Raw genomic sequence first — 27,703 nt, forward strand, 5'->3', positions numbered from 1 at the left:
GCTGCCAGCCCCTCCCCCGCCGCCGCTGTCCGCGGTGCTGAGCGCGGCACCGAGTGCGCGCGGCTCCGCACTGCCTGCAGGCATGCGCGATGGGGTGGGGGTAAGGGGGGAGGCGGAGGCAGTGTCCCGGCCCTGGTCTGCTCAGTTCCAGCTCCTTGCTGACCACGAGGGACCCAACCTTGTAGGATCACGGGGGCCCTGACCTGGCTCAGTCAAGGGTTAGGGAGTGCCCAGGACAGGGCTGAAGGTGTCTCCAGGCCCAATGGAGCTTCCGCCCAACTTAGGTAACCACCTTCTTTACAGGCCCTGACTTACTGTGAGTGGAGGGGACCAGGCAAAGACAATGGCTGGGCTCAGGCCATTTCCATGGAGGACTCTTATCCTGGTGGGGAGGGCACAGACTCAGTCTGGAGGTGGGGGAACACAACCCCAGAAGAGCTACTTCCCCACCTTCCAGACTCCACAGCAAGATGGGGAGATCTGGGTTGTAGGCCGAGAGATTTGGGACTACCTACCCCCTCTTCCTCCTCCTCAGGGAAGAAAAGGCTTTCCAATTCCCCAGGCCCAAGGGGGCTGGGCTCGCCTCCATCCAGTGCTGATAAGGCTGGGGGCATTGCCACTGTTGCCTGCTGAGCCAGACTCTCCACCTGCAACACCACGCACCCCAATGATGTGTAGGTAGGGCCTCAGCCATGTTCCTGTATGTGCTATGGGACCCCTGAAGTACTCCTGGACTATCTAGATTACAGATCCTCTTCAGGGCAGGCGGCCTGTGTGTGTGTGTGTGTGTGTGTGTGTGTGTGCGCGCGTGCGTGCACGTGCACACACATGCATGTGCATGCATACACAGCTCCCTCTCACCAGCTGATCTCGGGCTGCACTCAGACCCGCCAGAGCTTGAGCCACAATGCTCTCTGCCAAGGTCCCTGTGACTGATAGCCGCATGTCTCTGAAGGCAGGAGAGGGCAGAGGTTAGTATACTGGCCCTGCCCCAGCCATACCCAGCCCAGCCTCATGCAGCCTACCTGAGCCTAGTGAAGGTATCTTGCAGTAGCTGCTCTGGGAGCAGCTCTGGGAGGCCACTTGAGCCTGCCAGGACCCCCTCTAGCTGCTCCCTCCAGCCAGGTCCCTGCAGCATCTGTGGGCAGAGGCTCCTCGTTGTGTCCAGTGTGGCCTGAGTAAAGTCCTGGGCAAAGGTCAGAGCATGATGAGGGTGTGGCTAAGGCCCAAGTCACTTGGCTTCGCTCTGACCCTAACAGAACATTGGCTCTAGGGACATCACAGTCAAGCCTACAGGATGGGGGTCAGGCCTCCTTGTGGAGGTAGGGCTGGGGCAGGGTGTTCCATCTCACCTGGATGTCTTGGTGGCAGACCTTGCCCACCTGTCCCAGCAGGACCTCCAGCTTCTGCTGCAGCTGCCAGCGATGGCTTGGGGAGCTCCCAGCCTTATATAGAATGGGGAGAACCTGGGGGCCAAGAAGGAAAAGGAGGTGCAGACTGAAGCCTGACCAAGAGGGGGAGGGTCCTTTTGGAGGGGAAGCTCACACTGAGATAGAAGTTGGCGTTGCGAATGGCATCCTCAGCCTGGCGCACAGCAGCTTCACCCTGGGGTCCAGCCCCACAGCCCAGCAGCTCCACATGCTCCTGCACCGACTGACACAGTTCATTCACTTCCTGGGGGGTGGGCAGCAGGGATCAGCCCCAGCCTAGTCCCCTCCTAGCCTCCCAGACTCTGGCTAACTCCCTCCCAGGGTCTTGAACAGGGTGAGTGAGGTCCTGAAGCCAGCACTATCATGTGAGCCACTTAGGAACCCTACTAGCTCAAGGAGGGAGAGCAGTGTCCCCTCAACTGGCTCATTTTAGGGACTTTATATACACTTCCCATGGAGATGGCAAAGTGTCCAGAATGGGAAGGAGAAGGAGCTGTTAGTCCTGTCTGTGTTTTAGAAGCTGTTTACCAACCACATAGAGGATATACTGAGGGGTGGAAGTGAGGTGCCCAGAGATGAGGGACTGAGGGACAGGGATGGTTGAGGAGGGGAGGAAGGCTGGTCTGAGTGCTGGTCAGGAGGCAGCACCAGGGAAGTCTATGAGAGCTCCAATGTGTTCAGAAGAGACCTGGAAGGATGCCCACACCCCTGCCCCCAGTGCTTGGTAGACAGTAAGGCTTGTGGGAGATGTGTACAGTGTGAGGCTCCTGCAGGATGTCTGGATTGAGATGTCTGGGCTCTGGATTTTAGGAGAAAGTAGGATTTGGGAACTGAGAGGTGGGAACAGCTCACAAAAGCAGGGTTGTGGAGGGAGCTGAAACAAGACAAGGGGCTGCTGAGTTTGGCCACATAGAGATGTCAGTGGAGAGGGGAACCCTGTGAATGGGAAGGCAAAGATGGGGCTGGCTGCAACCAGAGAAGAAAACTGAGGGAGGATTTTTAAATACCTCTTGTCTTTAACAAGGAGCCCTGGTGGCACAGTGGTAAGCACTCAGCTGCTAACCGAAAGGTCTGGCAGTTCAAAGCCACCAGCCGCTCGTGAGAGAAAGATGTGGCAGTCTGCTTCCATAAAGATTCACAGTCCTGGAAACCCTATAGTGCAGTTCTACTCTGTCCTATAGGGTGGCTATGAGTCATAATCGACTCAACAGCAAAGGGTTTGGTTTTTTGGTTTGTCTTTGCAGAAAAGCTTCTTTAAATGCTTAAAGTAAGGTGGTTAAGAGGTGTTATCTAGGGAGCTGTTTGAGGAATCCCTGGTCCGGGTCCAGAAGGAGTTGTCTGGGACGAAAGGATCCAGACATCCTGGCCCCAGGAAAGTCGGACGCTCAGACTCATGGAGGCTCCCGGGAGTCACAGCTCTTCCCTTCCTATCCCGTGGGTACTCAAGGTTGGAGGAGGCGACACTGACCTGCTCTGAGGGGTTTGAGACCAAACCGCGTGGCTGCAGACAGGAGGCGTGGTCAGAATTGGCGGGGTCTGCGCGATTGTTTCTCCAGAGAGAGGCTTGGATCTGGGGGCAAGGGATGTTGAGACATGCCGGGGGACAGGGCCGTGGCGCAGAGAAGGGGAGGGGAGGAGAGGGAACTCCCACCTGGTGCACTGCACGTGCTGTCAGCTCTGGGCGGCTGCGCTGCGCCTGGGACACGTCATGCAGTGGCAGAGGCATGGCCTTCAGGCTGCGGTTCTGCTCCAGGGCCTGCGCCACGTCCAGCAGGCCCAGCGCAGACGTGTTGTTTCGGTCCCAGACAACAGACCTGGGCCGGCCGGGCTTCAGTCGGGGGCGGAGCTCCGCAAGGCCCCACCCAACCCACTAGCCCTATCAGTTAGCCTAGCTCACCAGCCCGCTCCATTTGCTCCGCCTCATTCTGCCCCGCCCATTAGCCCGGTTCTTTCACCTCGCCCGTCACCTGTCCTTTGGCTTCTCTCCATTTGACTACACCCCTCCATACCACGCCCTCCTCTCCCATTCGTCCCACCCCTCTATTCTAACCACGCCCACCGAAGCCTCGTGTTGACCCGCAGCGCCTTGGCTAGCATCTTGGCGCCGGTGTCCCCCATGGCATTGCCGCTGATATCCAGAGCTGTCAGGTTAGGGTTGGTGCCCAGGGCACGGAGCAGTACGCTGGCGCCCAGCTTCAGCCGCGACTCAGCTACAGACAGAGACTGCAGGGGCTGGGTTTAAGAGAAAGCCATTGATGGTTGGAGTCAGGTGTCAGCCAGGAGGGCAAGTCACAGGATCTGGGGAGCAGGAGTCAGGAGGCCACAGGGGTCCAGTGCATAAGGACCCCGCAAGGTGCCATGAACTCACACAGTCGTCGTCCTGCATGAGCTGGACAATTCGGTGCAGGACGTCGTCCAGGGTCTCCCTGTGGGCAGGGGCTACTGTTGCGGGGAAACGGGTGGTGGGGTGCTGCCTGGGAGGCCCGGGTTTGGGGTGGGAGCTTACTTGCACCGGACGTTGAAGTTCCTCCCAAGCGCCACATGTCGCAGGGACCGACTCCTCCCGATGGCCAGCACCAGAGTCACCATGTCTGAGCCGAAGCCTGGGGGTGGCTCGGGTCACCGACAAGGCAGGGCTGTGGAGGTGGGGTGGGGGGTTGGCAACTGGATAGATAATAGGAGGATGGGTTGCCGGGCGGCCTCACCATTATCCGCCAGATCCAGGGAGCTCACGGCGCCCGCGTCGCACACCAAGTCTTGTATCACCTGAGCGCCAGCGGAGCGCAGCTGGAGGTGGGAGGTGGGGTGGAACTCAGGCCACGCAGACCAAGGGTGGGGCGGGGTTGGGAGGCTTCCACAGCCTCCCAGATCCGCCCCAAAGGTGTTGGCCCACCGTGTGCCCACGTCGCCGGGCAGGGCGTTCACCTCACAAGCGCTGAGGTCCAGGTGCAGATCACCTATGTGCGTGTTGAGCGCGAGGCCTTCCAACAGGGCCCTGAGATAAAATGTCACGGATGGGGAGCAGGGCCGGGGTCTGCACAGGGGGCCCCGGGGTGCCAGCAAACACCAGGAAGGCAGGGCAGGAGGCAGAGGAGGTTGTAGGTGTGATAGGAGCGGAGTGAGGCGCTGGAGGGTTGGCCTGGCCTGGAAGGTGATCACATACGCAGGGGTGAGGCCGTGGGCAGCAACACTGACCTGAGAGCGTCGGGCGGCAGCTTGCAGTTTGCCAGGCCCAGGTGTCGCAGCGCCCCCGCACGGCTGAGGAAGAGCTGCAGCGCGGCTGGCGTGGCCCGGGATTTTCTGGGTGGGGGAGAGGGAAGAGTGGGCTTCCGCGGGCAAGAAGGCGGCTCCTGGCGTTCCCCCGCCCCGACGGGTCCCCTTACATGCGGGAGAAGACGTTCCTCGAAGCGTCGAGGTGGGTGAGGTTGGCGCAGCAGCCGTGGGACAGCGCTGCAAAGAGCTGCGGGCAGAGGGTTCACCAGCAGAAGGACTGAACCTCCCTCCGTCCTCGTTCTGCCCTCCAGTCTACATTCTTTCCTGCGCCCGAGCCACCCCCCCCATCCCTCCCACCGACCATCCCCTCACAGTGTCCAGAGCGGTGTCGGTGCCTGCGAGATTCAGGAACGTCAGAACATTAGGACGGCTCAGGAAACCATACAGGCCCTGGTGGGAGGGTGGGTATGGGAGGGCCGAGTGAGGGGAGCGGCGGCCTCGCTAGGAGCTTCCTGACACTCCATTGCTTCCTGCACCCACATCTCTGCCCCTGACTTACTCCATCGTCTTCTGAGGGTCCCAGGGCCCCGGGATTTGCAGAAAGGTCCAGGTGGATCAGGGCAGAGTCGAAGGCCACATTGGTGGCCAGTGCCTGGCCCAGGGCTCTCATCCCTGGTGGTTGGGGGCGGAGAGGGAGGGGAGAGGCTCAGCAATCAGGCCGACTGTTCACCTGCCCCACCCCTTCCTTGCCCCGCCTACCTTTAGGAGTCAGCCCGGTCTGCGATAGGCTGAGTCTCCTCAGGGCTCCTGGACGCTGTTCTAAGTGTCTGCTGAGTGCAGCCACGCCTAGGGGATGGGGCAGCCATGTGGGTCTCACCCTCTCCGGCTGCCAGCCCTGGGTTCCCCAGGATCAGCCATACCTCTGTCATCCAGCAGGTTCCCCGCCAGGCTGAGCTCCTGCAGCCCAGAGCTCGAGTTTCCTGCCAGTGCCTGGGCCAGCCGCCGAACAAAGTCTCTGGGGACCAGACCCCAAGTGTGAGACCCTGGATTCTCAACCCCTCCCCAGGCCACCAGCGCCCCAATTCTAAGCCCCCAGGCTCCCTGCCCCAGCTCCTCCCTCCCTCCCTCCCTGCCCTCACCCCCTCAGGCCACAGGTCTCCAGCACCAGCTCCTCCAGGTGGGAAGACTGACTCATCATGTGCAGAATCTGTTCGGAGACCTCAAGGCTCTGAGGACCAGAGGGAGGTTCAGCACGCTGCACCCTGTCCCCAGCACCCCTGGTCCCTCCCTGCCGCTATGCCCTCACCAGCTTCATGTCCACGCAAGAGAGGCACCGGAACCACAGGTTGTAGGACAGGGCAGCCACGCTCAAGGCCAGGTCCCTGGGTGTGGGGAGGGGTGGGCAGAGCTCAGGGCCCTCTGGCCAGATCCTAGGCCCAGCACCCCATCCGTGGAGAGACTGAGGCCCAGGAATGTGGATCCTGGGATCTTCCTCCCCTCATTCTTGGCAGCACGCACCGACTGCCGAGGTGGCTAAAGTCTCCTAGGCTGAAGTGGCGGCAGCCCTGACCATGGTAGATGGTGTCCACATCCTGGACAGGAAGAAAGTGTCTACAACCGGCTTGGGACCACAAGGGGCAGGGAGGGGTTCAGCTCACCCGGAGGATCAGATGTCTCCAGAGTCCCCAGAGAGGGCCCTATCCTCACCCACTGAATCTCCTCTCGGAAGGGGAAGCCGTTGTAGTCACACAGAGCCTCATAGGTCTCTAAGAAGCCACCTGGGGACGTGACAGGAGTATGACAGGGGGAGGAGAGAGATATAAGAACAGAGATGGAGGAAGATCAGACCCAGGCTGGGTGATATCTGTGACCCCAGAGGCTCTGTTCAGCTTGGGAACCTCCCAACTCCAGGATTCTGGGGCTCCAGGGCAGGACAGGCAAGAAGCTCTGAGTGGCCCTTCCTTGGCCCTTACCACAAGGGCTGCCAGGTGTGGTGGCCTCTGAGGGGCTGCTTCTCTCCAGCTGAGCCAGCATCGAGGGGGGTGTGGGCCTCCGGAATAGTTTCCTGGGAATGGGGGTGAAGAAGGAGAGGCAAGGGACCTCTAGGCCCTAGGATGTGAGGCAGCCCTCTGTGCCCATCCACAGCAGCTTCCTCCTCCCCCTGCTGCCCTGTTCTGGGCAGCCGCTTGCAGTTGTTGGGCCTCACCCAAGGGCCGAGCGAGGGAAGACCTTCTTGATGGCCACAGTGATATGCTGGGCCAGTTGTTCCAGGGCAGTCACCCCAGGAAACTCCAGGACCAGCTCAGGCAGGGACTCCAGCTCAAAGGTGACCTGGGGAGGGAGGGCTGCTGGGCCTGCAAGGCTCCATGTGCGGGGGCAAGTGGGGGTGAGGGTAAATTCCAGGCTGCAGGCCCAGGTGGGGCCCTAGATGCCTCACCTGAGGGGGTGTTTCCTGCAGTGCCATGGCCTGGACCTCCAGGTAGCTGAATGTGCAGTCCACCTAGGAAGCACCTTCATCAGCCTGGACCAATCCCTGAGCCCCACCCACATGGTAGCCTGAACTCAGACCTGCTGGGAGCCCAGTGCTATTGGAAACTCAGGGCCCAGAAGGACAAGATGGACAACTCTGCAGACACAGGTCCTAGAAAGGTAGCTGCTGAGAGCAGGAGGGATGGTGGCCAGGCTCAGGGACTCACCCTTAGGGGGAGGCAGGTGTGGAGCAGATAGGCTCTCCACCGTAGCAGCGCCTGTGGGGAAACAGAGTTTGACATCCTGGGCAGAAAGGGCAAGAGGCTCTTTCTGCCTGGGCACCAGCCCCCACATCCCTGCCAGGCTCTGTCCCCTGCCTGCTACCATACCAGGACATGACTTCGATCAGCACCCTCCCGCTCAGGCAGCCAGGCTTTCAGCAGCAGCTCCACCTCCTTTGGCCACAGGAATCTGGTGATCTCGCCTGTGGAAGGGCAGCTTGCTGGGTGGCTTTGGTCCTTCCTTGGAGGCCAATTCACAGCCATATCTATGCCAGGCTGAGGCCTGAGGCTCCTCTGTGGGCCAGCAAGGAAGGCGTGGAGGGGATCTGAGGAGCCAAGTCTTCTGGAGGAGGAGCAGGGAGAACTTGCCTTGCCGAGTGCCCCGGGGCGCTGGTGGGCCCCGGTCTGGGGGCCGCACTGCCTCCTCCCAGCCAAGTAGGCGGGAAGGGTAGGGGCTTACCTCGCAGCTCACAGGATATGCCGTCGGGGATTTGGGCCATGGGGCCCGGCCAGGGCGGCCGGGGTGGCCCGACGAGCTCCGGCGGGAAACAGCAGCGGGCGGGCGCGCACACAGGAAGCCCGGGGCCCGGCCCGCTCTGCAGCCACCTGCTCCCTCCGGCAGCGGAAGGTGCGCGCAGCTTCCTGCCAGGCCGCCCCCAGCCCGGCTCCACCCCGCCCGGGTTACGGGGGTGTAGGAAGGGGGCAGAGCCCCAGCTGCCTGCCCGCTCCGCCGCGCAGCAGCTTCTCCACTAGGGCAGGTGGGAGGTGGGGACTAGTGTGGCTGAGAGGCGCGCGGGTCGCGTGCCCCTCGCTGTGCCTAGCCCCCCTACCTTCACTCTGCAGCGCAGTCCCTGCCGCGAGCACCAGAGGGCGCTGCCTGCCCGGGGACCCTCCCCCGCTCAACCCCGCGGCCCAGCTCGGTTGGTACCTTTCAAACCCAAGCTGGGGAAGTGAACCAGGGGCCCGACAGCAGGGGCGTACATTCAAGTGGGAGCTCCTGAGCACTCCAGACACCTAGGGTACGATCCAAAAAGCCAGATGCCTGGAGGGATGGTGAGTTGGGGGAACCATCAGGAGAGAGGGAAGCTAGGGTCTCCAGGGCAAGGAGGGGGTCAGAAGGTCATGGAGTGAGGGGCCTGTCAGCCAGCAGCATAGTTGCGGTCCAGACAATTCTGGCTCATGGTGACCCCATGTGTTTCAGAGTAGAACTGCACTCCATAGGGTTTTCATAGGGTTATCAATGGCTGTGAACTTTCGGAAGTAGATTTCCAGGCTTTTTGTCCCAGGTGCCTCTGGGTGGATTTGAACCGCTAACCTTTTTGGTTAGTAGCCAATAACTTAACTATTTGCACCACCCAGAGACTCTGCCAGCCAAATGCTGCCCTATAAAAGACCAGAGACCTAGACTCTGGAGGGTTCTCAAGAAGGGACTGAATTTTTTCTTCTGTTACAATCTGATCACACTCTATGAGATAAGGAGCAGTCTTCTATCCTGCCCATAACAGGCAGGCATAACCTGGAAAGTACGTAAAAGGCACAGGACAGTGATCCCTTGGTTTCTTCTCCACCTCTAGCTACCCTTCCCTGTCTTGAGGCTTGGAGACAGTGAGTGTGAAAGTATCCTCCAGTCAGCTGACCTCTACCCCCTCCCTCCCCTCAAAAATCTCATCTCCCACTTGCTGAGATTCTCTAAAGGCTGAGACAAAGTGGAAAGTAGAAACTGAATAGTAGCAACTTGGGGGAAGTGTCCTCCATTCAAGCATCAGGAACATGGTGTGATAGCTAAGGGCTAACAGGTTTAGACTCAGGTGGAGAAGAGGCTGCGAATTCATGCAAACAAAGGCAAGAGGAGGCCCTACTCTACTGCCTTCTTGTTTGGGAGAATTAAGAGCTAAGACTGCTTCTAAGGCCACATGGAATCCACAGACTGCTTTTAGGGTGAGAACTTAGTAAGTCTCACCCAACTTACGTCAAAGTGGCCAAGAATGCAGGTTCTGAAAGTATTCTGCCTGAGTTTAAATCCTGCCTCCACCTCTTACCAGCTATTTGACACTGAACAAGTTACTTAGCCTCTCTGGGCTTCTTGTTCCTTTTCTGTAAGCAGAAACTAATGATTTACCTCAAAGTATTGCTATAAGGACTAAATGCTTATTAAGAGAATGGCTCACAACAGTGCCTGGCTCTCGGTACTTGGTGAAAAATCACACTAGCCAAGTCTACCATGGTATCCCTGAGATTCCAAAACAGAACCATAAAAAGCCCAACTCGCAGGGACTTTTCTGTTTAGAATGGCAAGGATGAGAGAACTACAAAAAGGAATGACTGCCGAAGGGCTCCAACGAGCTGCTGCCCAGAGCAGGGGACTCCTAGGTCAGCAGCAACACTGGCTTGATCAGTCCAGTGAGCGGTCTGGCATTTGTGGGGCAGGCAGGGGCTACTGAGGAAATCAGGATCAGCATGGAGACAGGGACGGCGCTGTGGGTCTGGCCACATTAACTGCTGGTGGTCAGGATAGTAGTGACAAAACAAACATGACGACTGATATCAGAGCCCAAGTGAACACATGGCTCAGCTCCTACAGGGGACAGTGACTCAGTGAGAAAGAGGCCTTCAGCTTGTTCAAGTTCGTCTCTGTGTTCTGGACAGCATCGCACTCTGTGGGTGCTCAGGAAATGCTAAAAGCTCATGAGGAGGGAAGACTAAGCCCTCCAGCTCTTGAGTAGCACAGGATGGGGATGGATCCTGCCTCCAGGGTGGGTCAGGTGGCACCTCTCAGCACAGGGCTGACCTCTGATGGTTTTAAAAGACAGGCTCAATAAGGGTGATGGAAAAATTTGGGAATACTGGCGATGGCTGAACAAGATGCACATAATGTCACTGAACTGTACCTGCGAGGATTGTTGAAATGGCAAAGGTTTTTTTAACCTACATATGTACCACAATAAAAGTCTCACTGAAATTAAAAAACAAAACGTGAAGAATGTAACTAATGTCACTGAACTGTATATGTAGAAATTGTTGAAATGGTCTATCTTTGGCTGTGCATACTTTCGCCAAAATTTAAAAAAAAGGATCGTGACCGGAAGCACGGGCTTCAGTGCTAGTTGAGCTGGGCAGCAGTGGACAGGGGTGATGCCAACCCAGGTGTGGAAAGGAAATAGAATATAGTCTAATATTGTGAAGGGAGCTGCAGACAGGTCAGGGAAATTCTCCATCAGGAGCTCTTTTTTAAAATTCTTTTTTATTGTTGAGCTTTAAGTGAAAGTTGACAATTTAAGTTAGCCTCTCATACAAAATTTGTACACACATTGTTATGTGACCTTAGCTGCTCTCCCTATACTGTGACAGCACACTCCTCCTTTCTAGCCCGGATTTCCCGTGTCCATTCAACCAGCTCCTGACCCTCTGCCTTCTCATCTCGCCTCTGGACAGAAGCTGCCCATTTAGTCTCATGTAGCTACTTGAGCTGAGAAGCACAATTTTCACGAGTATCATTTTATGTCCCATAGTCCAAAGAGCTGGCCTTGGGAATGGTTTTAGTTTTGGGCTAACAGAGAGTCCAGGGGCCATGTCTTCCAGGGTCCCTCCAGTCTCAATCAAACCACTAAGTTTGGTTTTTTTCCTAGAATTTGAGTTCTGCATCCCACTTTTTTCCTGTTCCATCAAGGACTCTCTGTTGTGTTCCCCACCAGGAGCTCTTCTGCGTGGGGTAATAGTGGGTGAAGCAGCCCTGGTGCGGTGGTTAAGCTCTGGCTGCTAACTGAAAGGTCACTGGTTTGAACCCACCAGCTCCAAGGGAGAAAGACCCGGCTCCTGTAACGATTAGTTTAGAAAACGCTATGGGGCAATTTGATTCTGCCACATGGGGTCACTATGAGTCAAAATCAACTTGATGGTACCTAACAACAATAGTGGGTGAACACTGGCTTCTGCTGCTGGTTTTATTTTGAATGGAGTCATACAGATAGATGTACTGTTGGCTATGCATTGGGGGATCCCTTTGGCTTTAACTCTCAGAATGTCATTTTTCTTACCTCCTCTCAACCAAAACAAATCCATTTCGAAACTTTCAATTTGAATGTTGCGATCAGAAATGAGAATCTGGTAATGTTGAGGATACAGATAAATGCCTCATTGTTCTGCGAAGAGATTTTCTATTGAAATAAATAAAAATTAGAATTTTAAGTTATGTGTCCACTGAAACAATTCTGGTAAGGGACACTGGCCCCTGTGGGGGTGCTAGCCCATGGATCGGATGGAGACCTCAAGCTCTGACAGCCTGAGGCCACTACCACTTAGTCCAATGAGCTGACTGCCCCGCTTGGAGTCCTGAGCCCCAGAGACCCTGCATTACAGCTGTTTCCCTGGGAGACCTGACTGCCTGGACAGTACAGGAAGCCCTCTCCCCCACCAGAGTGGCCACGTGGCTGTGAATACTCCTAAGGTAGACCATGGAGCTGGCTGCTGTCTACCCACTCACCTCTCTACTACACTTTCAGGGAATTAAACTTGCAGCAGGATGCACTCAACATCCTGTCATTTGCCAAGATCGCCTCCTCCCATCTGCTAGAGAGGAAGTGGCGTCCCCAGGAACACAGCTGGCCCCAGAGGGGCCAGGAGACCTGCACAGCTCCACCTGGTAGAATGTGATGCTCCTCAGGGAAGGCCCAGCCCCCCACCAGGCAGGAACCACACAAGTCGGACTGTTTGGAGCACTTGTTAATCTGTTATGATTTATTAGCTGTACAGCAGTAGATTCTCCTCCCCAGCTTTCAATCCCATTACATATTACAGGTCTCATGTTGGCATCCTAAAATAATGAAAAATATCACACAGTACAGCTAAGTACAAAATGCATCAACCTAGAGTCTGATAGCTAACTGAAGGCTCTTTTAAAAGCAATACACAGACGAAAAAAGTATTTGAAATCAGCAAGACTGAGGTGCTCTAAAAAACACATTTTAAACATGTGACAGTTCATGTGCAAGAATCATTTTTTAGTTGGTTTTGTTTCACATTATTATTATTATTTTTTTTTTGAAGATCCGACGTTTAAATTACCGACCTAGTGAAATTTTCTGGCCCAGCTTTTTAAGAGCTGCTGTGACCCACTCATAATCACCCTTCGGCTTTAACAGAAGATTTATAAACACAAAATTCAGCTACAAACAGAGCAAAGAAAATGTAGATGGGAAATCATAAGTGAAAGTTAATTGTACAAGGTTCAAATGCTGGCTCCATGAGCTGGAAATCACGATCTTCCACGTGGGTGTCCATCACTAGCGGGCAGCAGTCTGAGTGCTGTTCTGCTACATGATTGTGATCCAATTCTTTGTCAACATTTACACACTACAGAGTCTGTGGTAACTTAATTTGCAAGTAATTAAAATGCTGGGTTTTCTTACACTGCACGTCTTAATTAATGGAAAAGATTAAAATGTAAAAAAAGTTATTTACAAGCTTGACCATACCAGAAACTTTGCCAAGAAAGAGGCAAAGCTTTCAGGACAGAAACCGATCGTAGCATGCCATACTACTGGTGTGCACCTGACTCCAAGCAAAGGGAGTCAGGGAAAAGCAAAAGCAAAAAACAGTTTAAAAGTCTAAGTCCTTCCCAAGTCTGCATTTACAATTAAAAACTCTGCTGGGAAGAAGACCAGAGAACTCTGGGAAACCCGGTGGCCATTCTGGAGTGGTTTACCAAATCCAAAGAGAGAGTACAATGTCTCTGTTTCCATCTAAGAAAACTAGTTAGGCTTCAACACTGTCCTCAGCACTTCACAGTAAACCTTCAGGTACTCAGAACATTCCATGATTGCTAACATCAAACAGCAAGTCCTAGTTAAATCACATTTTTCTAACATCATCCTTGGAAGTTTTAGTTCTCAGTATGTTTGGTAAAATGGTGTAAAATGATGCTTTTCCCAAAGCCAAAAGAAGAAAGAAGGGAGAAAAATTAAGATGCGGGCCGTTTAAACACAGCCCAGAGCAGTCCTGGAGATGAGCGAGGCCCTGCCATCACCGGTCCATCATGCTGAGGATCATCTCAGGCGTGAGGTCTCCATTGGGTGCATCTGTGGCAGCTGGTTGGGCCTCCTCCTCTCCTTCTGTAGGCTCTGCGTCTGGCTCTTTTTTGACTTCAACTATAATGTTCTCAATTGCACCTGTGTTCTGGTCTTCAACCTGAATGATGGCTGTTGCTGGCAGAAAAGAGCATGAAAAACAAATGCTACATTAAAACCCCCAAGGCTACACAGGTCCTTTAAGACTTGACACTGAATGGGATGTCAGCAACACAGAAAAGCCTTACTAGTAACACAAAAAGAGTCAATAAAAAAGACTTAATAAAATGTGGCCATACATAAAGCCCTAATAGTCTAGAAACCATTAAGGAACAAAATGCTAACATCCATCCTCACATATCTCCCAAATTACATATTAAAATCTCTAGTTTTACTTTGTGTCACAAATTTGAGCTTTACAATAGTGTGAGAGGCAGGCAAAATTGCAGACAGGCAGGCTGACAGCACATGAGGAAGGACACTTCATAGCGTGTTTGACGTAGGTGTGTTCTATAGGTGGTGTTCCACCTATAGCAAAGAGCCTGACTTTTTTAAATTCTGAAGCTCTCAAACATCCTGGACCCTCCCACCAGTTTTTTCACTTGAGTATGCATAGGTGAAATGAGAGAGGCTGGTTCCCAGGGTCTACAGCTAAGCTCCTCTCTATGACAGACATCTATATATGGGGCTCAGGGAGAGCACGAAAAATAGAGATTGTTAAAATAGAAAAAAGAACAAAAACAAAAATCCCCACCACGGTAACTTAAAATAAGTCACCAGCTTCCAGAAGGAGATCTAGAGACACGCAAGTAGAGGACAGGCCTGAGTTCCCCTGCGATGCGGGCCGGTTGGGCATACAGATGCTGTCTACTGTTCATATGTTGTGTGGTGGTGTGAGGTGGACGGTGACCACCTCTGTGTCTTCTCGTAAGTCAGGAGGCCACTACTTCAATCTACAGGCCTGAATTTCTTAAGCAGGACGATCTCAGCACAGAAATTGCTTTATCCTTCCATCCTTTAAAATTTGGCTCTTTTACATTCATTACCCTATCAATTCTGCCAGCCACTCTGACTCTGGCTGTTTTGCAGGACCCTCCCACGGTAACAGAACCCATCTTGTAGAATATAAGCACCCTTCTACTGTGGACTCTTCCTTGCTGAAATGTAACAGGCTTCTAGAGACTGCCTCAGATGTTCCTCAGCAAAAAGTACTACAAACTGCTTCCCAAGAGCTTGTTCCCAATATGATCTTACTTATTTCTCATGGCTTAGTTTCCATCTCCCCGAAGAACAAGAACCTGTCTCGCTCCTCCACACACTGGGGGAGGGTGCCAACCTACTGAGCTCTCAGCAAGACAAGCAACTTACGTTGGGTCTGTTTGGGCTGGTTGGTTCTGCCGGGGGGTCGTCCTCTCCGCTTCTTGGCGGGTGGTGGGGCTGGGGTCACAGGCTGTGGCTCTGGCTCTGGTTCAATTTCCACGGCAGGTTCCTCCTCATCCTCATTGTCATCCAGGTCTGGCTCAGCATTTTCTTCTCATGAAATCATGAAGAACAGGTGGTAGGGCAAGGAGAAGAACAGTGGAAGAAAAAATAAAACACAGATAATCACATATTCTGTTATGTCTAGTTACATATGGTTTTTATTAAGAAAAGTCCATTTAAGAAATGCTGGAATTTTCACTATCAGCATTAATATAGTAAACTGGTATTGTGACAGAATTAAGCAAATAAACTTGAACACTATTATTCACATTCTATGTAAGTGAACCAGGTCACTGGACGTTACTTTTTTCTTTTAGCTTCAGACTCAGAATACTGGGTTTCAAATTCTTAGAGGCAACTCCATCTTACACCATTATATAACAAAGCCACAATAGAGTGTTGAAGTTGAAAATAAAGCAAATGTTCCCTCTAACTACTGTACAAGGATAAATTACAGCACTAAACCTGAGATGGACCCTTGAAGACATGGTCCTGCTCATCTCTGTGTGGGCATGCGCATTTGTTGGGGCAAGACAGGCGTTCTTGATGTACTGTGAGGTCTTATTTACCAGGAAAAGCAGCAAGTGTTCTTGTGGGACTATTATTGATAGGTTTTTGTTATTTTTTAAAATTTCATCCATTTTGTTGTTGTTGTTAATATACACAGCAAAACATACACTGATTCAACCGTTTCCACAGGTACAGTTCAGTGACACTGACTACATTCTTCAAGTTGTACAACTGTTTCTGCCCTCCTTTTCTGACTTGTTCCTTCCCATTAACGTAAGTTCACTGCCCCCTAAGGTTCCTATTTAATCTTCCTAGTTGCTGTTGGTCAATTTGATCCTATACAGATAGTTCTCAAGAGAGCATAATGCTCAAGGCAGGTATTTTTTACTAGTTAAGCTAAACTATTGTTTGATTTTGAGAAGACTTTTTATCTCGGGCATTGATGGGCTTTTTTAAAGGCCAAGTTTTGGGACCTAATTTAATTCCCAGTTATACCAGACCCAATGGGTCATTCTTAACCCCCTCTCCACTCTCTAATGCTGTAACTGTCTCCTTCATGAAATAACAGGTACACAGAAGTAGACGGAACTATTGAAGAAAGAACAGTGCCCAGAGCCAGGTAACACGGCTTTGAATCCCAGATCTCTGACTAGCTGTGTGACCTGGGGCGAACGACACACGGAGCCTGTTTCCTGGGGTAATCTTAAAGCACTCCCAGCCTACTTCATGGTGATTTGAGGAATAAAAGGACTCAGCTAGCATGTGCGATCAAGCTCTGTAAGTTACAGGGCAGTACACAAACATAGCTTTTATTTTTATTGTATATCACAATGGAAAAAAATTCTCCATTATTCAATTTATACTTCATTTAATAAGAGGCTTCAGTCTCATTTTATTAAAAAAAAAAAAAGCAGGAAGAATTCAAACCTCTGACCTCAGTTTGGGGCTCCTTTTGCTGCCAACATCTGCAGGCAGCCAAAGAGCACTTGTTAACGAGTTATCTAGTACTGCTGTAACAGTGGTGGCTTTAACAAACAGAAATATATTTTCTCATGGTTTTTTATTGTTAGGTGCTGTTGAGTTGGTTCTGACTCATAGAGGCCCTATGTACAACAGAACAAAACACTGCCCAGTCCTGTGCCATCCTTGCAAACATTGCTATGTTTGAGCCCATCGTTGCAGCCACCGTGTCAATCCATCTCGTTGAGGGTCTTCCTCCTTCTCGCTGACCCTCTACTTTTACCAAGCATGATGTCCTTCTCCAGGGACTGGTCCCTCCTGATAACATGTCTAAAGTACGTGAGACAAAGTCTTGCCATCCTCGTTTCTAAGGAACAATCTGGCTGTACTCCTTCCAAGACAGATTTGTTCTTCTGGCAATCCATGGTATATTCAATATTCTTTGCCAACACCATAATTCTCACAGTTTCAGAGGTGATACAGGAGAAAATACCGGAACCATTTATTCCCTGCCCTAAAATGTGGCCCAGCTGGAGCTGGACTCACAGGGACTCATAAGGACATATCAACTGGGCCCTGAGGTATGAAGACAATAGGTAGGACAATCTTGGAAAACATCTTTTAGGGAATCTTTCATATAAACAACTCTAAAAATCCACATACTTTTCACTCATCTTTTTTTTTATTAGCATCTAGTGAATATTAAGATTTGTTGGATCAATGAAGACCCTCCTGACTGTTGTAATTGAAACCTGTACCAATGATTATTAAGATGATTCAAAATGTAGTTTTTAGCCAATCTGTGAAAAGGTGACGCTTTCAATGGTTTTGCCCATTTGTAATGTTTATACTGATGATTCTGTAGCGTTCCTCGGACTCAGGCAGACATGGCTGTGGCAGCATACTTGCCCGTTTTCCCATTTTTGCCTATTTTGTAATCCTGGGACTTGGGCACATGGCTCTGGGAGCATGCTTGTCCATTTTCCCACTTTTGCCTTCTTGAATATATGTCAAATAAAACTTTCTTTTTGCTTTACTGAACTTTGTGATGTTTTGACCCTACAACAGAGGCTAGAAGTCTGAATTCAGGGTGCTGGCTCTATGGGAAGGCTTTCTCTGTGGGCTCTGGAGAAAGGAGGCCCTTGTCTCTTTGAGCTTCTGCTCCTGGGCAATCTTTATGCGGCCTGGCATCTCACTTCCCCCATCTCTGCTTGGTTGTTTAATCTCTTTTGTATCTCAAAAGAGAATGACCCAAGAACACCCTACACTAATCCTGTCTTATTAACATAACAAAGACAATCCAGTCATATAGCGACCCTATATGACAAGGTGACCTGCCCCACAGGGTTTCCCAGGCTGTAATCTTTACGGGAGCAGAGGGAGCAGATCGCCAGGTCTTTTCTCCCATGGAGTGGCTGGTAGGTTTGAACCTCCAACCTTTCGGTTAGCAGTGTGCACTTTAATCACTGCACCACCAGGGCTCCTTAACCATAGGCATAGGGGGTTAGGATTTATAACACACATTTTGGGGGGACATAATTCAATCCATAACAGCTACCTCTCAATTAACTGTGGCACAAAACATACATGACCTGCCTTTCTCCAAGAAGCACAGGTTTACGAACATTCTCTTTCTCTGGAGCTGAGTGTTTAAATTTAGGTACCTGTAGATGAATGCTTGATCTTTAGGACAAACTGTCTTGTTTGTCAAGTGACTGAAACCCTAAGTGAAAATGTGGGGAGCTTACTGGTATGTGGTAGTGTGTCAAGAACAAGATGCTTCCCTATTTAACTTATCCAAGCCCCCTACTGCCTAAGCTGGCCCAGTGCCTAGAAAACTAAACAAATTCAGTCTGAACTGAGGGAAAAAGCACACAAAGAAAAAGGTTAATAGGGTCAAAGACTTATTGGCTTGGAGAGATTTTGGCAAAAAGCCTCGAAAATAGCAGGAGACTCTGCTAGTCAATCTCTGTAGACAGCTAACAGGCAGAACTTCTGGGACAGGACAAATATGACCGTGTAGCTTTCGTCAGCAATGGGATGAAAAGTCCGGATGGACTTCCATTTTCCCAGAAGGGTTACAGAAACACTAGATACACGGCCCAGAACCAAACTCTGTGCTCTACTAACTAGCAGTGCAGAAGATAAAAGGGAAAATTGTAGAAATCTATCAGGAACCACTGATAATCTCTCCTCCAGCCTAAAGATGCTTCTGGGGGAAAAGGATCAGTAGGGACTGAAGCTGGTTCTGTTGGGAGGATGAACCACGAGCGTGAACACGGCAGCACCATAAGGAAGAAGGGCATGGAACAGTCTGTAGCAACTAACAGCAACTACAGGGGTCTTCACACTCAAGGTTATCTGCAGATCACTAGAGGTACCTGGGGCCTTCTGATGTATCAACAGTCCATGGCAATAATTTCTTAGCCAAGCCAAGGGATTCTCAGTAAAAAGTGGTGTGTTTTTATAAAAAAATAAGCAAACTGATATTTTAAGGAGGCATACACTTCTACTTTGCACGCACAGGGTCGCCATGAGTTGGAATCAACTTGACAGCAACTAACAACAACAAACACTTAAAATCAAGTGACTGAAGAAATACTGTTTAAAACAGATTTTTCATTAAAAAAGGCAGTAAAAAGTAAATTATTCTTATGCTTACTGGACGAATATTCTCCCAGGAAAAGTTAAACTTCTGAATAGAAAAGTTGAAGGTCTTGTTAAAATAAACAATATAAAAGAACAACAAAGCAAGGGACCCTCGTTAAACCCATAATGCCTTCGTGAGTATGCTTTACAATAAAACTAATAAAGTCACTGAAATTCTTTAAAACATTCCTTTTTCAAGAATTTCATTCCCTGTCTACTATTTCTAACAACACGCAGTTGCAGAAGACAAAATGAGGAATCACTAGAAATACATTAGGAACCATCTATAATCTTTCTAGTCTGATGGCACTTCTGGGAAAGTACATTCCAAGAAACAAAATTCCTCTACATTCTTTTCCACAACAATTTTAAATTTTTCATCCCAGACGTGCCCTCTCACCCAGGGGCCAGCAGCCCAAGTATCCACATCACAGAATCCCAACACTTTTGAACATGTTTGTTCATGACTGGATTTCATGACTTGAAAGGCAAATAACGCCCCAAAGAGCATCAATAGTAGGAAAATAGATTAAGGTTTTTAATTAGAAATGGAGAAGTAAAGTAGGAAGGGAAAGGCTGACCTTAACCTTAACACATCTCAAGGTAAGGCTGACACAGGCAGTTAAACCAGAAGCTGGTCAATATGCATAAGCAACCATCTTCATGTCCATTAGATTCACTGCTCAAATCTAAATCAGCTTCCTAAACACATCTAAGTTAAGAACAAAGAGGAGACACTCTGCTAGCCTTAGAAGACCACTAATTTGAGAACTTCATATATGCTATTGAGTAAATATATTAGTTTTGCTGTGGATTTAATAGAACATAGCATACCTGAGATTACTAAGCACTGAGATGCCATGAGAAAAAAAAGACAAGAAAATTTTCCCCAAGAATAAACTGCTGTTGTCAATACATACATACATTCATTCATACATAAACATACTTGAAACTGGGCACCAAAATCTGCCACCAGTATAACTAAATCAAGAAACAAGTACTTACCACTGTCAGAAGAATCTTCTTTTTTAGAACGCATCTTTCTTTTTCTTCCACGTTTACCCTTCTTTGTCTCTCCTCCATTTTCCCCTTCCACACCATCTGGACCAGCACAATTATCAGCATGTCTTGCCATGGTATTCTAACAAAAGGAACCAGACCTTCTTTCACATTACTGAAAAACTAACATCAGCATGTCGGAATTTTAAGTTCTCTTGATTTTTAGTTTAATAAAATAAAATTTGGGAGGTACCCATATCAAGTCTGGATTTCCTAGTATCTGCCAAAATGTGTCCTGAACATGCTTTCCTCATTCAGGGGGATTGGTCTCAATCTGGACCAGAGTCAGTGAGGGAAAGAAAGAGATTGAAAGGGAGAGAAAGAGAGAGTGAAAGAGAGTGCAAGCCTCTTAAAAGATAAGGCTGTGTACTCTGAGGGGAGGACTCAGCAGCCTGCAAGATAGGAAGATGCAGGAGAGGATCAGACCAGCTCCCTGTCCCATGCAGATTTCAATCCTTTTAAGGAAATTATTTTAAACAATCAAACCTATTCAAAGATAGTGAGTTGCCTAACAGTGGAAAGGTTCACACACGGATAGAAAACTCCAGATTGGGATGACTGGCTGGGGACTGCCCTTTCCATATGAGAGAGCATGTCTACGTTTACAACCTCAGTGGAAAAAAACTGCCCTGCTGGGAAGTGGAAGATCAAGAATGCAATATTAAGAACCATCACAGGGGAAGTGAAGTTTGGATTCTTACCCGACGTGTAAATGTTTTCCCACACTTAGAACAGACGAAGGCCGCAGGGACAAAGTTGGGGTCGTGATAGCGTTTGAAGTGCATGTCAAGGAGCTGTTTCTGGCGGAAGGTCTTTTCGCAGTGGCTGCAGGCATAAGGCTTCTCCCCAGTGTGGGTGCGTTTGTGCATGATCATATGCCTTTCCTGAAACACAGCCGGGGTAGAAGAGGCTCAGAGCCTGGCCAGGGGATGGTACCCAGCCACCGGCCACATGCACATGGCTGACAGGCTTTCTCATCCAAGGGTCTGGGCTCAACACTGCTGGTCGAGACAATAAAGCCATCTTTACTGGGATAAATGCTAGTGCATCCACACATCTAGTGCAGATAAAACTGCCCACTCCTCCTGGGCTGCTTCTCTAGCTCCTGCCTCAAGCACCATGCCCCAGGAGCAGACTCTTTCCCCTCTCTAGTCCTGGACTTAATTTCCACACAATTTTGAGAAAGAAGTTGGTAGTTTACATTAGGAGAAGGTAAGCTGTGACTGAATAAAATAACAGCTGGAGACTGGGACTATTCAACTGAGGAGCACGGCCTTTGATTTTTTTATTTTGGTGATGTTCCTCATAAACGACAGTTTAAAAATACCATCCTTAAAAATAGCCACCATTGAAAATCTGGTAATAATTATTGGTGATGGTTGCACACGATGTAATTGATATCACTAAATTGTACACGTGAAAAAAAAAAGTGCAATTAAAATTAATACTTCTAACTTAAAAAAAAAAAAAAAAAAAAGCCACCAAGCCACCATACATAAAAGTCCTTTGATAAAACCTTACACCGTAGGGCATCGAGTGCTTTCTAATGATGCAGGTCCCTACCTGTCTGCAAGCATAATCACACTGGTCGCACTTAAAGCGTTTCTCGTTCTTGTGTGACTTCTGATGCTGGATGAGGGCATAGCGCTCATGAAATACAGCATCACAGTAACGGCATTTCTTGCCTTGCTCAATATAGGAATGCTGCTTTCGCAGGTGGACACCTGAAAGTGAAAACACAAAATTCAGTCTAACTTGTGAAAATACAAACAAGCATTTCAACAAGTTAATAATACATTTCCTTCTGTTTCTTGAAAAAAATTACTCTGGCTGCCATACAGAAAATAAATTAAAAAAGAGGAACAAGAGATGTGGGGAGACCAGTTAAGATTGCTGAAACAGGATAGGTGAGAGAAGGTGGTGGTCTGAACAAGGATGATGGCCATGTATATGGAAGGAAGGGGAAGAATAGATGAGTGTAGGAAGTTGAATCAACAGGATTTAGTGACTGAAGAAGAGTGAGGAAGAGGAACGTGGGTGTCAGGGATGACTCTGATGAGATCACTAAGGCTTGACTGCAGCAAGGGAAAGGACAGAAAAAACAGCAACTAAGCAACAGCTTTTATTAAGTAGCAGGCCATTTACATACAATAAAGCTTAAGAGTCAGAGAGTGAAGTAATTTATGGTCCTCCTTATTTGCACAAATCCTTCAAAATATATGTATATATAGTTTAGTAGCGTCACTAGTTAATCTACTTACCCAAATCACTTTTTCGGGCTATGACAGTGTCACAGTGGGGACAGTGAAATTTGGCCACATTTTCTGTGTGCTTCTGTAAAATGTGCATCTTCATCGTACCGCTCTGGGTAAACCGAGCGTGACAAATATAACATTCATAAGGTTTTTCCCCTTAAAAGGAAATACAGAATGAACAAATTTGATGAAGTGAAGACATTGTATAATTTAACTGGAGGGTAATTCAGGGGCAGATACGCTAAGCCAGAGGATCTTCAGGTCTTACTCGGGCCTGAGGCCACTGCCCTGCATGTGCCTATCTCCAGAAATGGTTGACAAGTCCTAAAGGGCTGTTGGCCACCTCTGTTCTGCCCAGCTCTGCTACAGAGTCCTTCACATTTAGTTCCTACAATAATGCCTACCTTTAGGGGAGAGTAGATGGGATGGCAGGAGGATCAACTCATTTTTCTTTGTAGAAAAAGATAGTGCTTAGGAAAACTGAGCAGGTTGGGTTAGGTAATCTACCAACTTCTGAAAGTAAAAATTCTAGATTTTCATTTCATTTCTTCCTTAAAAGCATTGTTCCATTTGCAAAAACTCATGTTGAATAATAAAACAAGTCATTCTCTAATATATATTCAGAACAATGAATTCAGAAATATGCTAGAGAATCACATACTACTTTTATGCCAGCCTTTGGTTCAGGCAAACAATATGGGTGTGTGGTGGTTCATAGGGTCCCCTGGCATCCACGGAAAAGCAGCTCACTAGGGGAAAAGTCCTACCTGAATGGGTTCTCATGTGCCTTTTCAGTTTGTATGTATCCCTGCTGGCGTAACTGCACAAACTGCACTGGAATGGACGCTCTCCAGTATGAGAGCGTATGTGACGTTTTAATTTGCTGACCTGAAACATGAAAGCAACTTGTTAACACAGACTGTATCACAAGCAAGAGCTGGGCACAAAGGCTTAGCTTTTGGGCACCAACATTCAAAATACACAAAAAGCCTAACCGATAATATTGTTTCCTCCTCATTATTTGTAACTTTCATTTCTCAAATCTATACTATAGTCCAAAGGAAGGTTGTAAATGTACAGCGGTATAGATGAGTCAAACTGGTCATTACTAATAATGGTTTAAGCTGGGTGATAGATGCATGGGGTGTATTATACCATTTTCTCTACTTCAATGTATGTTCAAAAATTCCCACAATAGTTTAAAAATAATCCATTACCTATTTATGGATTGATTTTCTTCCAAATTCTGAATCTGAGTTAATGAGCATATGTTTCAATACCCCTCACCCTCTCTTCTTATCATTAGCACCTCCCAGACAGGCAAGGCTTCAGGGCCCTTGCATCTATGTTTGTCATTATTGACTACGCCTTTAGTCTCCTGCTGGGTATTCTTCCCTCAAAAAGAGTGACTTTCAAATCTGGTTCTAACAAGTGCTTTGAGCACTCACTAATACACATGTTCCTCACTTATCAACCCTCTTGTTATCCGACATTTCACATTTATGACAATAGTAAAAAAATCTACTATCTGACTACTTTGTGCATGAAAGAGGTGGCAGGCATGACAGCAAAGGCTGTGGAGTGTCCCTCCCTTGCGGAGGGTCTCTGGGCAGCTTCCGGGAAGCTAGACCACACTGCCCCATGCCCTCTACTCTTTCCTGCTGGCAGGGGCGCTGCATCCAGTTGCCATGTGGGGCTGGCCTCCTCTGTGCTACAGCCTCTGGGCAGATAAGCAGGAAGCACTGAACCAACAGGTGCCTGTTATGGGTTCCCAGCTCCTACGCAGCATGAAGACCTATGGCTCAAAATTGCAGTGGAGTGGGAAAGGAGGAAAGAGGAATTGCAGAGGGTGTTTGGAAGAAATGCATGCGAGTTTAATGACATTCCAAAGTGAGCCGAACTAGGCCTGAAGCCTGGTGCTCGCCTGGCTCCTGCCTGGCTCCCATTGCTCTCACAGGAAGCCTGACGCTTCAGCGACTTGCTAGGCCTGGAGGGCTTACATGGGTGGGAGTGGAACCCTGGAGACAGCTCCTCGAAGGAAGCTCTGACCCAGCACAGGAGGAAGGTGAAGTGGTTAGGCCGTGGGCCCTCCAGTCACACAGCCCGACCTTATCCAGCTTCGTCTCCTCCAACCCTAATTCTCTGCACAGAGATAATCTATAACTGAACAGTGATGAGCACATCGGTAAATTTTAGCTGTTATTATTTCTACAATCATATTTTTTAAAGAAAAAAAAAATCCAACAAACGGATGATCTGAAAACAGTAAAGAAAAAAAAAAAACTTCCACTTTCATATAACTCTGCTTTTCGCATAACCACCTGGTCTTTGGAACCTAACCGTGTTAATAAGTGATGAGTGGGTGTATTTGATTTGAAATTTTAAAAATGTTCCAAAAAATAATAAAAAGCCCTGCACTCATAAGTGTTACACAGCAAATTTTCAAAACTCTAAGTGGTTAAACTATTGTTCCAACAGCATTACTAATTCCCTTTACTCCCAGATTTCCCTTCATCAAATTTTAAATTCGTATGTACACCAGCATCTATTTTGTTCTACCAAGCTATTCTGTCTATTCCTTTCCAATATTTTGTTCTTTTAATTTAGTATACAGTTTTACAACATTCCCACAGCACAAGCACCCTAATTCTTTTTCCAAGATCTTATTCATTCACATTCACTCTTCCAGTCGATCAGACTTGTAATGCCTTTTAATTAATCTATGTCCTTCGAAAAAGTTTGTTTTCTTCATATAAGTATCAGATTTTTTCTGTTCAATTTATTCCTAATCATTTTGTTACTGTTTGAACCATTTCATAGCTTCCTACTATTGACAGTATACAGTAAAATTACTGATTTCTATATATTTTTTATCTGGGAACTCAACTGAACTCTTACTGCTCTGAGTTTTTCAGTTGATACTCTTCGATTTTCTGGGTAAGCAAATACACCTGTAAGAAATGGCAGTTTTTTCTTTCCATTTTATTCCATTGGCTAGGATTTCTAGTACAATGTTGAAATAGTGAGAATGATTATTCTGTCTTGTTCTTTATTTTATGGGAATACTTTCAATGTTTCAGAGTTAATTAGGATGGGTTTACTATAGGTTTCTGGTACACACTATCATTTTTTTTGTTGTTGTTTATTGTTATAGTTTAAGTGAAAGTTTACATTTCAAGTTAGTCTCTTATACAATAATTTATACATAAATTGTTATGTGACACTAATTACTCTACCTATACTGTGACAGCACACTCTTCCTTTCCACCCTCGATTTCCCATGTCCATTTAACCAGCTCCTAACCCTCTCTCTACCTTCTCATCTCACCTCTGGACAGAAGCTGCCTGTTTAGTCTCATGTATCTACTTGAGCTAAGAAGCACACTCTTCATGAGTATTTTATGTCCCACAGTCCAGTCCAATCTTTGTCTGAAGAGTTGGCCTCAGAAATTGTTTTAGTTCTGGGCTGACAGAGTGACTGGGGGCCATGCTTTCCAGGGTTCCTCCAGACTAACTCAGATCATTAAATCTGGTCTTTTTACCAGAATTTGAGTTATGCACCCAACCTTCCTCCTGCTACATCAGGGACTCTCTGTTGTGTTCCCTGTCAGGGTGGTCATTGTGGTAGCCAGGCACAATCCAATTCTTCTAGTTTTAGGCTGATGAAGTCTCTGCTTTATGTGGCCCTTTCTGTCTCTTGGGCTAATATTTTCCTTGTGTCTTCGGTGTTCTTCATTCTCCTTTACTCCAGGTGGCTGGGACCAATGGACGCATCTTAGATAGCTGCCTGCAAGCTTTTAAGACCCCAGATGACACTCACCCAAATAGGATGCAGAACATTTTCTTCATAAACTTTTTTATGCCAATTGACCTAGATGTCCCTGAAAGCATGGTCCCCAGACCCTTGCTACTCTGCCGCTTGAAGTGTTTGATTGTATTCAGGAAACTTCTTAGCTTTGGTTTAGTTCCGTTGTGCTGACTTCCCTGTAGTGTATGCTGTCCTTCCCTTCACCTAAGATAATTCTTATCTACTATATAGTTAGTAAATAACCCTCACCCTCCCTCCCCACCTTTGTAACCATCAAAGAATGTTTTCTTCTGTGTTTAAACCTTGAGTTCTTATAATCGTGGTCTTATACAACACTTGCCCTTCTGTGACTGACTAAATTCACTCAGCATAATGCCCTCCAGATTCCTCCATGTGATGTTTCTCAGCTTCATCCTTGCTCTTTATCATTGTGTACTATTCCGTTGTGTGAATATACCATAATTTGTTTATCCATTCGTCTGTTGATGGGCACCGAAGTTGTTTCCATTTTTTTGCTATTGTGAACAGTGCTGCAATGAACGTAGGTGTGCACATATTTTATGCGTGTGACGGCTCTTATTTATCTAGGATGTATTCCGAGGAGTGGGATTGCTGGATTGTACGGTACTTCTACTCCTAGCTTTTTAAGGAAGTGTCAAATCGATTTCCAAAGTGGTTGTACCATTTTACACTCCCACCAACAGTGTGTAAATGTTCAGTCTCTCCACAACCTCTCTAGCATTTATTATTCTGTTTTTTGGATTAATGTTAGCCTTGTTGGGATGAGACAGTATCTCATTGTAGTTTTGATCTGCATTTCTCTAGTGACTACTGATCGTGAGCATTTCTTCATGTGTCTGTTAGCCACCTGAATGTCTTTGGTGAAGTGCCTGTTCATACCCTTTGCCCATTTTTTAATTGGGTTGTTTTTTTGTTGTTGAGGTTTTGCAGTATCTTGTAGATTTTAGTCAGATGGTGATTGGATTTGTTATAGCCAAAAATTTTTTCCAGTCTGTAGGCTGTCTTTTTACTCTTTTGGTGAAGTCTTTTGATGAGCATGAGTGTTTGATTTTTAGGAGCTCCCGGTTATGTAGTTTTCTCTTCTGGTGTTTGTGCATTATTATGGTTCCTATTCTGTTTATGCCATGTATTAGGGATCCTAGCATTGTCCTTATTTTTTCTTCCATGATCTTTATCGTTTTTGATTTTATATTTAAGTCTTTGATCCATTTTGAGTTAAGTTTTTGTGTACGGTGTGAGGTATGGGTCTTGTTTCAGTTTTTTGCAATTGGATATCCACTTATGCCAGTACCATTTGTTAACAAAGAGACTGTCTTTTCCCCAATTAATGGACTTTGGGCCTTTATCAAATATCGCTGCTCACAGGTGGATGAATTTATGTCTGGATTCTCAATTCTGTTCCACTGGTTTCTGTTGTTGTACCAGTACCAGGCTGTTTTGACTACTGTGGTGGTATAACAGGTTCTAAAATCAGGTAGTGTGAGGCCTCCCACTTTGTTCTTCT

The 27,703-nt window shown here is 48.1% G+C and overlaps 2 protein-coding genes across 3 annotated transcripts in view; both read right to left on the minus strand.

The window, feature by feature from the left end:
- The window catches only part of CARMIL2 (capping protein regulator and myosin 1 linker 2), a 12,491-nt gene extending 4,529 nt beyond the window's left edge, over window positions 1-7,962 (minus strand). Inside the window, exons 1-29 of the mRNA XM_023726771.1 lie at window positions 7,854-7,962; window positions 7,502-7,596; window positions 7,340-7,390; window positions 7,081-7,143; window positions 6,850-6,974; window positions 6,617-6,708; window positions 6,351-6,421; window positions 6,162-6,235; window positions 5,950-6,025; window positions 5,783-5,871; window positions 5,564-5,658; window positions 5,403-5,489; window positions 5,203-5,315; window positions 5,016-5,093; window positions 4,814-4,890; window positions 4,626-4,730; window positions 4,356-4,425; window positions 4,136-4,217; window positions 3,937-4,033; window positions 3,799-3,856; window positions 3,490-3,662; window positions 3,082-3,244; window positions 2,899-3,000; window positions 1,546-1,674; window positions 1,353-1,466; window positions 1,026-1,186; window positions 862-949; window positions 516-647; window positions 316-382 (exon numbers count right to left, since the gene is read on the minus strand). Coding sequence (XP_023582539.1) covers window positions 316-382; window positions 516-647; window positions 862-949; window positions 1,026-1,186; window positions 1,353-1,466; window positions 1,546-1,674; window positions 2,899-3,000; window positions 3,082-3,244; window positions 3,490-3,662; window positions 3,799-3,856; window positions 3,937-4,033; window positions 4,136-4,217; window positions 4,356-4,425; window positions 4,626-4,730; window positions 4,814-4,890; window positions 5,016-5,093; window positions 5,203-5,315; window positions 5,403-5,489; window positions 5,564-5,658; window positions 5,783-5,871; window positions 5,950-6,025; window positions 6,162-6,235; window positions 6,351-6,421; window positions 6,617-6,708; window positions 6,850-6,974; window positions 7,081-7,143; window positions 7,340-7,390; window positions 7,502-7,596; window positions 7,854-7,893 — 2,767 coding nt within the window. The 5' untranslated portion in view covers window positions 7,894-7,962. The remainder of the gene's footprint in view (window positions 1-315; window positions 383-515; window positions 648-861; window positions 950-1,025; window positions 1,187-1,352; window positions 1,467-1,545; window positions 1,675-2,898; window positions 3,001-3,081; window positions 3,245-3,489; window positions 3,663-3,798; window positions 3,857-3,936; window positions 4,034-4,135; window positions 4,218-4,355; window positions 4,426-4,625; window positions 4,731-4,813; window positions 4,891-5,015; window positions 5,094-5,202; window positions 5,316-5,402; window positions 5,490-5,563; window positions 5,659-5,782; window positions 5,872-5,949; window positions 6,026-6,161; window positions 6,236-6,350; window positions 6,422-6,616; window positions 6,709-6,849; window positions 6,975-7,080; window positions 7,144-7,339; window positions 7,391-7,501; window positions 7,597-7,853) is intronic.
- Window positions 7,963-12,104: 4,142 nt separating this feature from the next.
- CTCF (CCCTC-binding factor) overlaps window positions 12,105-27,703 on the minus strand; it is a 57,117-nt gene continuing 41,518 nt past the window's right edge. For both annotated transcript variants that reach the window (XM_004371485.2, XM_023726825.1), the window contains 7 exons: window positions 23,138-23,258; window positions 22,377-22,526; window positions 21,679-21,839; window positions 20,817-20,999; window positions 20,062-20,197; window positions 14,824-14,985; window positions 12,105-13,593 (listed from right to left, as the gene is read on the minus strand). In XM_004371485.2, coding sequence (XP_004371542.1) covers window positions 13,412-13,593; window positions 14,824-14,985; window positions 20,062-20,197; window positions 20,817-20,999; window positions 21,679-21,839; window positions 22,377-22,526; window positions 23,138-23,258 — 1,095 coding nt within the window. In that variant the 3' untranslated portion in view covers window positions 12,105-13,411. The remainder of the gene's footprint in view (window positions 13,594-14,823; window positions 14,986-20,061; window positions 20,198-20,816; window positions 21,000-21,678; window positions 21,840-22,376; window positions 22,527-23,137; window positions 23,259-27,703) is intronic.

Source organism: Trichechus manatus, unplaced genomic scaffold, assembly GCF_000243295.1.
Source record: "Trichechus manatus latirostris isolate Lorelei unplaced genomic scaffold, TriManLat1.0 scaffold00014, whole genome shotgun sequence".
Classification (NCBI taxonomy): Eukaryota; Metazoa; Chordata; class Mammalia; order Sirenia; family Trichechidae; genus Trichechus; species Trichechus manatus.